The sequence below is a fragment of the Cyprinodon tularosa genome, unplaced genomic scaffold (genome assembly GCF_016077235.1).
Source record: "Cyprinodon tularosa strain WSP-4 unplaced genomic scaffold, ASM1607723v1 ctg230, whole genome shotgun sequence".
Lineage (NCBI taxonomy): Eukaryota > Metazoa > Chordata > Actinopteri > Cyprinodontiformes > Cyprinodontidae > Cyprinodon > Cyprinodon tularosa.
Genome location: NW_024038862.1, coordinates 188,659 through 203,825, shown reverse-complemented (window position 1 = coordinate 203,825; position 15,167 = coordinate 188,659). Strand labels below are relative to the sequence as shown.

At 43.3% G+C, this 15,167-nt stretch overlaps 1 protein-coding gene across 1 annotated transcript in view; it reads left to right on the top strand.

The window, feature by feature from the left end:
- The window catches only part of csmd2 (CUB and Sushi multiple domains 2), a 375,721-nt gene extending 360,997 nt beyond the window's left edge, over positions 1-14,724 (top strand). Inside the window, exons 66-72 of the mRNA XM_038286837.1 lie at positions 6,959-7,024; positions 7,269-7,430; positions 7,730-7,842; positions 8,470-8,557; positions 11,774-11,906; positions 13,072-13,249; positions 13,503-14,724. Of these exons, the coding sequence (XP_038142765.1) occupies positions 6,959-7,024; positions 7,269-7,430; positions 7,730-7,842; positions 8,470-8,557; positions 11,774-11,906; positions 13,072-13,231 (722 nt within the window). The 3' untranslated portion in view covers positions 13,232-13,249; positions 13,503-14,724. The remainder of the gene's footprint in view (positions 1-6,958; positions 7,025-7,268; positions 7,431-7,729; positions 7,843-8,469; positions 8,558-11,773; positions 11,907-13,071; positions 13,250-13,502) is intronic.
- Positions 14,725-15,167: the final 443 nt, after the last annotated feature.

Genomic DNA, 15,167 nt, shown 5'->3' with positions numbered 1-15,167 from the left:
CTTTCAGACTGCTGGTGATCGTGGCACGGCTCTCCCTACCGAGCAGGATGAAACGTCAGTCAATGACCACGATGCTGTTTCTGTGGCGGCCTCTGGCACCCATTTCTGTGAGGACCTTCCGGAGCTGGGCTCCGGGGCCTCTGGGTCGGACTCCATTGCCTCCCAGGAGGATACGGGGGAGTCTGTGACATCCGCTATTCGAACGGCTCTTGCCCGTTTACAAATTAGTGTTCCTCAGGCCCAGCCTGCGGCTTCCAGCGCCTTCTTTAGGCGCAGTAGGTCAGAGACTGCCTTTGTGGTTCCTCCCTCGGTGGAGTATGTGTGGGAACTGCATGCTTGCTGGTCAGACACCAAGGCGTTTTCACGTCTGATGACGGATGGCAGGGTCCTGGCAGCTATGCAGGAGGCACCCAAGGTTGGCTTGGGGCAGATGCCAGCGGTGGAACCGGGCATTGCCTCTCTTATAATCCCGCCTGATGAGGCCTTGCGGCCCAATGCCCGTTGTCCGCGTCCTCAGTGCCGTATTACCGACGACCTTCTCTGCAAGGCCTATGACTCTGGGGCCCGCATGGGCCGGATTGGGAACTCTCTCTCCCATCTTATGCTGGCCCTGTCTTCCTCCTTGGAATCTGTTCCGCTGGATCATGCCACGCAAGGCCTGGTTGATGCATCTCTGCAGGCCTTTGCTCTTATGACGAGGGAACTTGGACGCACACTCTCCACACTGGTTCATGCTCGCCGCCAGGTCTGGTTGGCGCAGTCACCACTAACTGAGCCTTGTAGGAGGACCCTCCGGGCCCTGCCTGTGGTCCCGGGGGAGCTTTTTAGTTCTGCGGCACTGGACGCCTTGGACCGTATGGCTCAGGCCTCTAGAACGAGGCAACAGCTGGCAGGGCTTCACAGACGTGATCGCCAGCCAGTAAGCACCTGGGCAGCTGCGGGTCCTTCACGGAGGTCCTTGGTGCCTTCTCCTTCTCCCACTGAGCCCCAGGGTCTGTTACCAGGTCAGAGATCGGTCCAGAGACCTGCTCTAGATCGGAGGAACAGAGCTCGAGACCAGGCTGGGACAAGGTCCTTTCATCCCTTTCGAGCCGCGCAGTCTGGACGGCGTCCTCCCGGGCCTTCGAAGGGCCGGGGGACCCGCAGATGATGCCTTAGGGCCGGCGGTCGGTTATTTTTCCCCGGGACAGCTCAGCTTCTGGGCTGCCCACACCCCGGACTTGTGGGTGTTGTCCACCCTGTCCCGGGGGTACCGTCTTCAATTCCGCCGCCGGCCACCTATCCCTGGTCGGGTCAGGATGACTGTGATCCACGACCCGGTGAAGGCACAGGCACTGAACCAAGAAATCTGCACCTTGCTGGCCAAGGGTGCTATAGTGCCTGTGGACCCCCTGCTGGATCCAGGGGGCTTTTATTCCACGTATTTTCTGGTTCCGAAGAAGACCGGGGGCCTGCGTCCAGTCTTGGACCTCAGAGGCCTGAATGTGTACTTGAAGGCCATGCCCTTTCATATGCTGACCACCAAGGAAGTGTTGCAGGCGATTTCCCCGGGCGATTGGTTCACTTCCATAGATCTCAGGGATGCTTATTTTCACGTTCCGATCGCTCCGCCCCATTGGCGGTTTCTTCGTTTTGCTTTTCAAGGGAGGCATTTCCAGTTCAGGGTCCTCCCGTTTGGACTTTCACTGTCCCCCAGGGTGTTCACCCGATGTGTTGCAGCGGCCCTCTCTCCTCTGCAGGCACAGGGATTGAGGATCCTCCCATATCTGGATGACTGGCTCATTTGTGCTGCGACGTGGGACCAGGCGGTTCGAGATACTCAGTTAGTGCTCCATCATGTGGGATGCTTGGGCTTGCAGGTGAACATGGAGAAGAGCAGTCTGACTCCCTCACAGGAGACTGTCTTCCTGGGCATTGCCATGGATTCCATCTCAATGACTGCTTGCCCGTCATCCCAGCGGGTGGACAGTATATTGAGCGTGCTCCCGGAATTCAGGCGCGGCATGGCGCTGCCTCTTGTACGGTATCTTCGACTCTTGGGCATGCTTACAGCTGCGTCCGCCGTAGTGCCCTTGGGGCTGCTGACATTGCGGCCCCTCCAGATGTGGTTGAACAGCTTGAATCTGGATCCCACACGGAACACTCATCGTCTCCGAAGACTTCGGGTGGGGCCTCAGTGTCTTCAGTCTCTGTCCCAATGGAGGGTGAGGTTGTTTATGACCACAGGGGTCCCGCTCGGTTCCCTCCCGTGTCGTCGGGAAGTTGTGTTTACAGATTCATCCTCCACGGGCTGGGGTGCAACCTGGCGGGGTCAAATGGCACAGGGGACATGGTCCCAGCGGCAGGGCAGGGAACACATCAATGTCCTGGAGTTACAGGCTGTACTTCTGGCTCTTCAGAGCTTTCTTCCAGGCTTGCGGGGGAAGCACGTGCTGGTGAGGTCAGACAACACCACAGTGGTCTTTCACATCAACCACCAGGGGGGAACGAGGTCAAGGAAACTGTTGTGCTTGACTCGACGGCTTCTGACCTGGGCAGCTCCACGCATAGCCAGCCTCAGAGCAGCCTACATCCCAGGGCCGGAGAACGTGCCAGCAGATTTTCTATCCCGTCAGAAGCCGCTTCCAGGGGAGTGGAAGCTTCACCAAGAGGTGGTGGACTGCATCTGGAAGGTCTTTGGCAGGGCGGACGTGGACCTCTTTGCCTCAAGGGACGCATTTCACTGTCCCCTTTGGTTCTCGTTGGACAACAGCAGCCCTCTGGGCCACGATGCTCTGGCACACGACTGGCCCCGGACCCTCCTTTATGCGTTTCCGCCATTCAGCCTACTTTTTCAGACTCTCCTCAGGGTACGTCAGGAGGGGCACAGGGTCCTGCTGGTGGCCCCCTACTGGCCAGCGAGGACTTGGTTTCCTCTACTGTGCGAGCTCAGCTCCGGCTCGCCAAAGCGTCTCCCCTCCAGGAGAGATCTTCTTTCCCAGATGGGGGGTCAGATCTTGCACCCCGAACCGGACCGGCTCCAGCTCTGGATTTGGCCCCTGCAAGGCCGGGGTCCACCTTCTCAAGATACACTGGGTCCATAGGGCATACAATGGCTAATGCATGGGCGCCGTCCACATGAGCTGTCTATGCTAACAAGTGGACGGTCTTTGCGACCTGGTGCCGTGATAGAGGGCAGGACCCAGTGCAGTGTTCAGTTTCTGACATACTGACCTTCCTGCAGGCATTGCTGGATCAAGGACGGTCTCCATCTACCTTAAAGGTGTATGTGGCTGCCATTTCCTGTTGGCATGTTGGGCTGAATGGTTGTTCTGTGGGCCGAGACAAGGATGTTGTACTGTTTTTAAGAGGTGCTCGGCGTTTGCACCCACCCAACCGCCCTGTGGCACCGGCGTGGGACCTTTCTCTTGTGCTTGAGGCTCTTCGGTCCCTCCCATTTGAGCCCCTGGCGTCGGCGGACCTCAAATGGCTCTCACTGAAGACTGCGTTCCTTTCAGCTATGGTTTCCGCAAAACGTGTAGGGGAGTTACAGGCTCTCTCGATAGCCGAACCCTGCTGCCGGTGGAATCCTGATGGCTCAGGCGTTACACTGTGGGCTGACGTAGCATTTATTCCTAAGGTATCACTGCCAGCAGGCAGCACCCAGCCTCTCCATCTTGCCCGGTTTGACTCCGGAAGTCCCTCTGAACCACTGTGTCCTGTTCGTGCCCTTGAGACATACATCAATGCCACAGCATCCTTCCGAAAGACAAATAGCCTTTTTGTTTGCTACGCTGGCTCACGGAAGGGTCAGGCACTTTCTAAGCAGCGACTTGCACACTGGGTTGTGGATTTGATCTGCAAGGCTTATGCCTTGCAGGACCAGCCACTGCCGGCGGGAGTGAAATGCCACTCTACAAGGGGCATGTCGACATCGTTTGCTGCTATGACTGGGGTGCCATTGGATGTTATATGCAGTGCGGCCTCCTGGAAATCACCTAGTACCTTTACTCGGTTCTACAGGGTGAATGTGGCTGCGCCCCATCCGCTTCAGGGAATCCTCGAGCAGCATGCCTCTCACATCACATCATCACATCATCACACATTACATCACATTAGGTGGGTGGTGTAGTCGTTGTTCCTTGAATGTTGCTGATTCCTCGTGACCTTGTTGATATGAGTCATCCAGTGCTTGAAGCACCGCCTCTGGCGGTCAGTAGGGATGAAATAGAACAAAAGTTACTACCGTAACTACGGTTCTATGAATCCCGGATGACCGCCAGAGTGCTTGGTCCCTCGGAATCTCTGCTTTCGCGAGAAGATTGAGGGATTGATTGCCGGGTGCCACGTGACTATATAGAGTCACGTGGGTCCCCGGCAGGTCACAGCTGACTTTGTTGTCATTAATACTCGACCTGCGCATGCGCATGAATGATCATTCAGTGCTTGAAGCACCGCCTCTGGCGGTCATCCGGGATTCATAGAACCGTAGTTACGGTAGTAACTTTCGTTCTGCACAAAACAGGATAATATGTGTGAACTAAAGAAAAAAAACAACATAATTGTTTATTAGTAAATCAAAAGCTGCTGATAAATGTTGCTTGGTCACACACTTATAGGTCGTAAAAGAAAAGAAAACAAAAAAATGCAGATTATATGTTATTTTGCAAAAAGTTTTCTACATTCCCTCATTCAATCCAAGCATTCCGATATCTTCCATGGCAACAGATGTATAAAAACCAGGGCACCTTAAGCAAGCCATTGCCTTTAGATTAGCTCAAAGAAAATGTGTACAGGGATCGAAGCAATGGGATTTCATGGCCGAGCAGCTGCATTGCAGCCTTGCATCACAAAGTTGAAATGCAAATTGTTAGATGCACGGGTTTAAAAGCGTGCTGCCAAAGGAATCTGGAGCAATGGAGACATATTCTCTGGAGTGAGAAATGATACATCTTTGTCTTGCAATCTGGCTGAAAAGTCTGGCTTTCCCAGTTGCTAGGAGAATAGCTCTTGTCTGATTGCACTATTACAAATGCAAGTTCTGCTGCAAAGGGATTATTTATGAGTACTTGGGTCTTACGTTTGGTCCTTGAGTTCCAGTGAAAGAAGTTCTTAATGTGTCAGCATATCAAAACATTTAGGATGAGTGCATGCTTATAACTTTGAGGACACAGTTTGGAAATGTCCTCCTCCTGCTTTAATGTGGATGTGCACTAGTACATAAAGCATGCTCTATAAAGACATGGAGCAAGTTTAATGTAGAAGAACTTGAAAGGTTTGCACAGAGCCCTGACCCCAACTTGATAGTACATCTATGTGATGAGTCAGGAAAGATTGCATGCCAAATCATCTTGTCCAACTTTGAATTAACTAAGCTCCACATAAATACACTTCTAAAGCTTTTTGGAAAGCCTCTCCAATAGAGCTGAAGCTCCTGCTGTTGCAAATAGTGTGTCAGGGTCATGATAAAATCCTTGTATGAAGTAGTGTTGCTATTTTTTGGCCCCGATACCCAATACCTGGCTGTGCTGTATTGGCCGATACCGATACCATACAGATTCCATCTGTTTGAAATTGATGTGTGTGTGTGTACTGTATATATATTAAGAAGCTCATACTACTTGGATGTAAAATAATTGCCATCATGGCTTTGTCAAGCTGCTGCCTACCTTGGTGAAGCAGGATAAAAAGACTAATACAAAGTAAATCCAGTAGAACTTTTTATTGCTTACCTAGAATGGGTGACAATAGTTGAATAAACTTTTGGCTCACAAAATGGTATCGATGCCCTATTTGTCGGTACTCGCCGATACCAATACCACCATTTTAGTGCTGGATCGGGGCCCCACCCGATACTGGTATCGGTATAGGTGCAACATTAGTATTAAGATAATAGTTTATTAACATTCATGTGTGTACCTCCCATATTAGGCAAAGACTAGGGGAAAGTGTCATGTCTCAGAACAAAGGACCCAGTATTCAGGCAAGATAGACTGAGTGATTACTCAAAAAGCATTTATAAAAACAAACAGGTCTGCATAAACAGCGGCTAAGGAGCTTGAGGCAGGAAACTCTGGAGAGAGGAAACACTGGTTCCTGACCAAAACAACCTGATGGAAGATGGTATGAAGGCGGGAGTCACTAACCTGGTTGAGTGTTCAGTCCGTGCCCAGAGAATGAGGTGGATACCAGTCGGATGGCTGACCAGACACAGCAGTTGCTGCACAGAGAGATCCAGATACTGAAGCCTTGAAGATCACAGAACTGACATGGGGAACAGATCTGAGCAGATGAGCGAAGGCAGGATAATCCAGAGGGTGAAGTCAGGAGGCAGATCCAGGAACAGTCCACAAATGGAATCCAACCAAAGTCTGACGACAGGTCAGGCTCACAGATCCGAACAGGGACAGACAGGCTCAAAGTTCCAAAGACGAAAGGTTCGGGACCAGGCAATTAGAAAACAAAATGGAAACACTGGAATAATTCTCACACAAAAGGCTCAATAATAATCTGGCACTGATGACTGGGAGCAAGCAGTTAAACATAGAAACTGGAACAGGGGGACATGATGAGTGGTAATCAGAAACTGGGCGGAGCTAGGCAGGAGAATGAAGTGAGCAATCAAGCCAGTCATCAGTGCAAAGATCATGACACAAAGTCCAGAAACATATTTCTTCTGCTATCCTTAATATTGTCTATTTCATGATGTCCATTACCATTACTTGACTTATTTAATGGTTGGAGTTGATTTATTTATTTATTTTTTGACTAATGAGTAGAATAAACAAACTTTCCCAAAAAATAGAAAACATTGGGTATTGTGTAGTGGACCAGAAGGGACATACCTAGAGAAGGACATGATTGGGAGACTTTTGAAAAATACATTTGAATAATGTTGCAGTTTTATTTTCATTAAGTTAGACTCCACCTAGAGATTAAACTCTGTTCAAGGCTCTGTTTTGTCTGGTTTAATCCTCAGCCGACAATCGTCCAAGTGGTAGAAGTCCAGTGGGCACTGTACAAGAGCCTCCATCTAAACTGCCAGGTAAGACACTTTCAGTCATTCTGAATTGAGGATAAACATAATATAACAAGTTTTACAGTTAGTAGTTTAAGTAATATCGTATATAAAGTAATATAATATACATTTTATAATATTTTAATACTCTTATAGTCTGTTAAGACCCCATAATTTGATTTCAGTCTGTCTTGAGGTGTACAACGTCTTTGACAAAGTAAAACTTCCCACTTTTCTTTTTGAGTGTTTTTGACTGTTATGTTTCATTCAGTCCCTGGTGGTGTGTTTGCTAAAAACTCCCTCTGGAGGGGTTCCTACGAGTACCTGGGAAAGAAGCAGCCAGCCATGCTTAGCATCACTGCCTTTGAACCTTTTAGCAATCGAGTTAATGGGACGCTGATTGACCACAGTGGGGTTGAGCTTAAATTAGCAGGTAAGTACCAAGTAATTTATAGAAAAGTGTTACTGGTTAACATCATTATCATACAAGCATGTCCTAGTGCGTTCCGGTTTAGCCAAACAGATATTTAAGGTGTCTGTATGTTAAAAATGTCTGTGCGAATAAACAAGGTCATAGAACTAAATTTACACCACCTTAAAATGCTCCTGTAAAGATTTGTTATTTAAGTATTCCTTTGACTCACTGCTTTGTATTTTTCACTTTAAAAGACAAAAAAAAGCTTTAAATGTCTTGCCAATCTGTCAACCTTTTTTTTTTTTTTTTTACTTTAGGAGTGTATAAGAGGGAGGAGGCCCAACTGATGCTACAAGTCCACCAAATCAGAGGCCCTGTAGAGATCTTTGTGAACAAGTTCAAAATAGACAATTGGGCCCTGGATGGACACGTAAGTGCAAGCAGAAAGTCTGCTTCATTACAACACTATCCTTTGTCTCTGTAAAGATGTTAAATCTTAAACATTTGCACACACACACATCTTCATAGTAAGCCATGCACAAGACATCCACACAAACCTTGTCACTCTAGGGAGATGGAAGGCCCACTGAGAGTTTTCTCTTTAATTAAAATGTCAGTTAAATCATTGCTCGGTAATCAGGACTTGACAGACCCCCTCGCTCCCCTCTCCCATATTACCCCCAACCCCGGGCACCTCTAACACACGCATTTCTGATTTAATTAAAGAAAACAGGTCACAGTACACGTGAATTCTATTGCTTTTATGTGCTATTTTACAAGATGTGCACAGAAGAGTTTTAAGGGTTTCTACTCTAAATTAGAGTGTTCCTCTTGTGTGAAACTCTTTTTTGTGTACCGTGTGATGGGGTGTGTTTGTTGGTGATCTTGGGCAGAGAAACAGCACATGAAATGCCAGCTGTAAGAGTACTTCTCAGCTCTTTTTGACATGATATTTCATTTTCTGCATGAACCAACTGCTGACACTTTGATGATGCTCCCCTTTGTACAGCCATGATGTGACACACAAAATGTCTCTTCTCCATTCCTCTCTCACTAGGTGTCCTACATCTCTTCTTCTAACTCTTTTGTGTACCAGGGATTTGTCAGAGGAAAAGGCTTTGGCCAATTTGGTCTCCAGAGATTGGGTGAGTGAACTTTCCTCTTGGTTACAGAGACCTGTAAAAAGTGATTTCATAAGAAAAGTCTGCTTCCAGCATTTTTCTTTTGCTATATCAGCACCTAAGAACACTATTTATATACATTGTTTTTTTTTTTTTTTGTAAATATAACATATTAAATAATATTGCTCATGTGAGACATTAATTGTATTTGAACAGTTTTTTTCAAAGGGTTTGAACATGAGTTTCAATTATGTATGTCTGAATGATTTGTATATTGTCAAAACATACATACAGGCTCAAACATATTCATATATTCAAAACTCCTAATGTCTGTTTGAAGGGTGATTTATGCTTCACACATACATCTGCAAAAAAAAGGGAGCTCAGACACAACATCTGCAGTTTTATACTCTATGCAACTTTTCTACATGTACACACAACAAGCTTACAATGCTACATCAGGAAGTAGAAAACATGACCATTTTTAACCTTTTCAAGAGTGGCAGTAATTTAATTCCAAAAGATTCAATTTGAATCTGTTGATTTTGGTCATTTTTATAAACTAAATCATAAGCTTTGCAATCTTTCGCCGTTACGACCCGTTCCTCACATACCATGTTTTTTTGTGCAAAGCTGTCCGCGTAATTATAATTTTTCCTAGTCCGCATTGCGGACAATCTATCTGCGAAGTCCTAACACATTGAGCTGTAGAAATTAAAAGTGTAATTTGAGCTTCTCAAGCTTTAATGTCTACACTACAGCTCAACCTAATCTTTTCTGCTTTTAACCATCTACCAGTAATGTCCTGGATGGATGTGTGATGTGTGGCCCCCTTTTTTAGCCAGAATTTCTTTTGATCATAGTGGTTGCATTTAGGCTTCCTGTTACAGTGGCTTAATTTAAGTTTAGTTTTTCCTAACTTGAAATCTAATATGGATGTTTTTTCGGTGTAACTGTACATATTGAAAAGCCAAACTAGTCCACCATTTTTGTTGTTCCTCCCAATTTACAAATTGCCTCAATACCAATCGCAGTACCGCAACAGGAGCCTTTCACGCACATAATTAACTGAAGGGTTCTAAAGCTTCCTCTCAGACTTTAACTCATGAAAAACATTCTTATGTATGAATGTTAACTGTATGAATAAATTGTAACTTGTGTTAAGATTTCTGCATTACAAACAAAATTCTGGCATTCATTAGCTTTATTACTTTTCTACCCTGAAAAGGCCTCCATATGATGACAGTTACGCTATTTGTGGATACCGTATTTTCCGACTATAGAGTGCACCTTGCTATAAGCCGCGGTCACTACATTTTTCTAAAAAACTAGAAACATTCATATGTATAAGCTGCACCAGGCTATACTGCAAGTCGATGATATCTACTGAACTGTCTCCCACCAAACCTGTAGGGGGAGCTCTAAATATAGCCCCTGGAGTAGGGACAAAGAAGAACGCTAGCTCCTGTTAGCTTGTTGGTTCGCAGCAGTAAGAGCTACTGAAAGACATGGCTTCGTCGGCTCTTTATTTCAGCTCTGCAGGAGTTGAACCCCTTCTCTTCATTGGTTCAGCAGCTTTAATGCAGCAAATACATGTCAAAATGTGTGAATTTGGGACAGCTATTCTCGGTCGTGCCTGCTGCTAGCATGTTCTAATGCTAAATGAAAATTATCTCTCTTATTATTTCATTTCCAATTTTGACTTCCCTCTCTGGCGGTTAGAAAAAATCCACAAAAAAGCTGTACCTTCTTATAAGCCGCATGTTTCAAAGTGTGGGAAAAAAGTAGCGGCTTATGGTCTGGAAAATACGGTATATCTAAACGTTTCATTAGCATTTTCACAGTTGTTTGTTTTCTTCTGATGTGAGAACATGAATAACCTTCCCCAGATGATGAGCTGTTTTTCTTTTATATGCATTGAACTAATTTATCATAATAAAATTTTACTTAATTTTCAAACTCATTCTTTCAGGATGCCTTATATGTCGCTCCTTTACAAACAGTGCTGGAACAATCCAGTTATTAAAGGAAATGGCTACACAGATAACATTTAAAGACTTTGTAAACATTTACTGCTCAAAACCTGATGATGAACCGAGAGACAAAGAAAGCTTCTATGAGTGAAATTTATTCCAAAAAGATTTGTTTACAGAAGATCCCAATAATTACACTCTATACATTAAATATAGAGTAATGTGTTTTCACTTTGTTTGCCAGTATGGAAGGTTATTCCTAACCTTTCAAGGTATTATCAAAACACACTCTAAGTCCCTCCCTTCCCCGTTCTTTTGGTGTATGTTTGTAAGCAGAGATGAGCAGTACTTTGGAATGTAGCATTTTAGTAGTCTGCGTTAACCAGAAGAAAGTATGCACTTTAGAAATTGGAGCTGAAAATCGGCTTTAATGAGAAAGGTGCTTGAGCAGCAGGTGCATCCTACCACCCCCTGTTGCAGCAGACTTATTAAGCAAACAACCCTGTATTATTAGAGGCAGTTGGTGCCGATGCCAGAATGTTCATTTGTATGAGTGGACGCGAACCACCAGATGTGCGTCTTGAAGGTGGATTATTCATCTTGGAAATAATCCTACTTAATTTGACCTCACATTGCGCTTTGTTTTAACTCACTGGCGACTTAACAGCGAGTGTCGTTTGTCTGCTTAAATGTGTTGGTAGTGTGTTTTTGGACCAATGCTTACACAGCTGGGGTTGATTGGCAAACACCACAAAATCCCCTAATTCAATTCCTTCTTGTTTGTCACCCACCCTTTATTAGAGCCTTTTGGCATTCTGTGGTGAACAGGTGGGCTGTCAGCCGTCCACTGTTGCTTTTGCAGACACGCAACTTTAGAAATTAGATGACACTTCGGAAATGAGTTAATAGCTGCCAGCCTATGATTCCAGTAATTAAGAGTCATTGTTGGAATAATGAAGTTTGACTTTTCAAGGGGGGAGGATGAAGTTAACACATCGAGGTAAATGCAAAAGAAAGTACATAAATCAGTTTTAGCGACATAGTTTATCACCAGTAAATGAAGGCTTCCTGGTAGCTCTCTATTCAGCTCCTGAAAGTTACTGTAGTTTAAACCATTTCTATGTACGGTCAATCTTGGTAGAAATAAGAGGGGAAAATGTCTAAACCAACTTTTGCTTAACGGGTTCTATTGAAGTATTGTTTAGGGGGGAAAAAATTGATTGAAAAAAACTGATGGCTTTGTTTCTTTCTTTTTTTCTTTCTCCAGAGAGTTTAGATCCCAGCAGAGAAAACCCAGGCTACAACTTTGCCTCCAACAGCAGTTCAGTGGCAGCTGCCATTCTAGTGCCTTTTATAGCCATGATTATTGCAGGCTTCGCTCTCTATCTCTATAAACACAGGTAAGACTGGGATCTTATTTTTCTCCTTTTGTCGTAATCTAGGGTAATGTTTTATGCATAATCCAACTAAATTGCACTTATAAATACATGTATATCTAAAATGCACATAGATTACAGAAAAACTGCTGTGAAAGTACCGAGATATTAAGGTATTTCTACCCCTTTAAATTTTTACATTAGCCAAATATGAAAAATACATTTAAAACTAAAATGTATATATATGATGATAAAGGGCAAAAAATGTTACGACTGTAAGCAATAGTTTGGAAAAGGCCTATTTGACTAAAACTTGTGGTATGCATTTCACTCTGATATCCAAAATATAAAATCCAGTAACCAGTTGCTTACAGAAACCATCTATTTCATAAACAGAGAGCTCATGTTTATGCTTTATCTTTGCATCAATTCATCTGTTTTGATAGGAATCCAGAAAACTATTTTCTGTGTATTTAAAACATCAAGTCTATTTTCAGAAGGGAAGAAGAAAGGCACTGATGACAGAAAGCCAGAAGGATGCCATAAACAGTTTTCCACAAAGGAAACATAAAGTTACTGTTGTCAGAGGAAACTTATAGATCCACATGAAGAAAAAACACAGTGTGGTGTAAAACTAACACAGACGAGGTAAAATTCAGACCTATATACACCTCTGGATTTGATTATTTAAGGCAAGACTGCAAAACTAAGATTCCACTGAACCAGTGTAAGTGGAAGGAATAGGTGCTCAGGTGTAAAAAGCTGGTTGATACACAAAATCTGGGTGTAACTGCAGTAAAAAGTGATCCTTTTATCCTTCAAAAGGGGCTGAAAACACATGATTAGCAAAGAATATTTGCAAAAGCCTTTTATTTTGCAAGTCGAGATACAATAAATACTTTTTACAGGCACTGTGCTTCCATTTAGAATAAATTATCCAAGTCCTATTATTATTAGAATAAGGCATTATGTTGAATCCATATGGTCAAATAAGATAGGAGCTATAAATTGTATGGCTCACACTGTATATGCACCAATCTATATAGATGTGAAAAAAAATAGTAACAACTGCTAAATAAATATAATTTCAGTAATTTCCTGCTTCATAAGGAATTAAAAAGAAAAATTCATGTCTACTTTCATTGTAAACTATTCTTCTAACTTTAAATATCAATTTAAATTGTTATAGAAGAAGACCCAAAGTTCCCTTCAACGGTTACGTGGGCCATGAGAACACAAACGGTCGGGCTACGTTCGAGAACCCCATGTATGACCGCAACATCCAACCCACTGACATCATGGCCAATGAGACAGAGTTCACAGTCAGCACAGTGTGCACAGCTGTATAGCGACACCATCCTTCAGAGGTAAATCTTGGGAAAGCCTTCACTCTTTTTTTCCAACTACTTTTCTAAATGCTGTTTTTTTTATTCTTACTCAGCTTATGTAGTCTGATCTTTTATTTTACAAATTTCTTTTTTTGGTTTACTTTTTTAAAATATATTTTCTTTATAACTCTCATGTCCCTATTTTATTTGGATCCTTTCTGTACATTTTGTTTTATCGCTCACTCCCTTTTTTCATTATTCCAATATCTTTGCTGTGTGTTGCAACCCGCAGTACGTTAAGGACGGAAAGCTGCACCACAACCCAGCTGCTGGCAGAGGGCATCCATAGCTCCTGGTACAGATGGAAAGAACAAGATTATTTTATTTGCTGAAACAACTTCAAGAAACATCTTCAGTCACAGAGCCTTGTAGCTGAAGGAAACAAGCAAAGCAACTATATGAGAGCAACGCCTTTATCAAAGGTCAACAAGAAACAGCTCTCTGTAACTATACATGGTTTCTTGATCATGTTCCATATTCTAAGGAAAAGCTTCCATCTGAACCTGCTGCTGGCAAGAGTACTGCTTGAGGCAAAGCTGTGATGACTTTTCTCATTGCCCTTCACCTAAACCCAAAGGGAAGTTTGTGTAAGTCATAAAATGTACCTGTAGCTAACAAAGAACTCTGCACTGTGTGGTGGGCAGCCACATCTTGGTGTGTGCGAGGCAAAGAGAAACTGCCTAGATTGTTGAAATTCATCCCTCTTTTTTGTTTTCTGTTTGATTTTTTGTTTCTTTTGTTTTATGCTGCCAGCTTTCTGTGATGAGTAATTGGGAGCACTGTTTTCTCTGTAATCTCTACAGTTTCGGCTGTCAAAAGGTTTTTATTGAAGACCGACAGTTTACGTTTTCAAGGCCATGTGGAAAACACTTTCTATATTTTGTTTTTGAGCTCTTCCTCCTATTCCTGTTGCTGAAGAGGAGGTCAAAAGGTAGCTAAAGCTGTTTTGAAGAAGTAGAGAGCGGACATCAGTGACCACAGTGTGATGAGAGTGTCTGTGTGCCCACCTTTGTATACTTTGGTGGTTTTAACCTAAAATCCTGCTTCAAATCCAGCTGTTTCGATTATAGGTGATTAATTCTATTGTAGGAATGCTAAAGATCAGGAAAGACGATAATTGAAAAAAAAATATAACCCATCAATTAAAGGCCACATAATGAGACAAAAAAAATCAGAATGTATGTTCAATCAGCAGCAATCTTTATTCTGTTATACGTTTAGAATATTGTAATTAAATATATTCATTTTTGCTTTTTTTTATTTAAAGCCTAATTAGGTGTCCAAATTTTTTTACGAATACAAAGATGATTCCTCTTTGAAATGTGGACAGAAGCTTTGATGCATTTCTATGGACATCAGTCTTGACAACTTTCATTTGTCATTCATATCCACCTCTCAGGGCAAAGCTGTAGCACGGACTCATGGCTCATTCATATAGAATAGTGCATACTGGGAACACAAAGAAAAGAAAAAATAGCTTTCACCTGTTTTTTTTTATTTATTTTTTTTATACAAATTCAACCTTTAGATTTTTTTCCCCCTGTTTGAATGTGGCATGGTGTTTGGGATGAATGCATTACTAGCTTTTATTTTTAGAGGAAGTTCTTGAAAAGTACTTTCTTGTGTTTAGTTCTTGTTTGTTTTTGAGATATGTCATATCGCAGTAGATTTATAGAAAGATGAGAGCAATCAAAGGCTCACAACAGTCAATTTACAAGGAACACCAATATAGCTGATTTGACTTATAAAACAACTGCAGAAAGCGATCTAAAAAAGAGTAAAGGTAGTTTTACCCTTAATTTGAGTAGATACATAAGATAATCTGCTAATAAGATGAGCATGTTTTACCCTTAAGATAAGATATAACATATTATGTACTTGAAGTAGGAGAATTCAG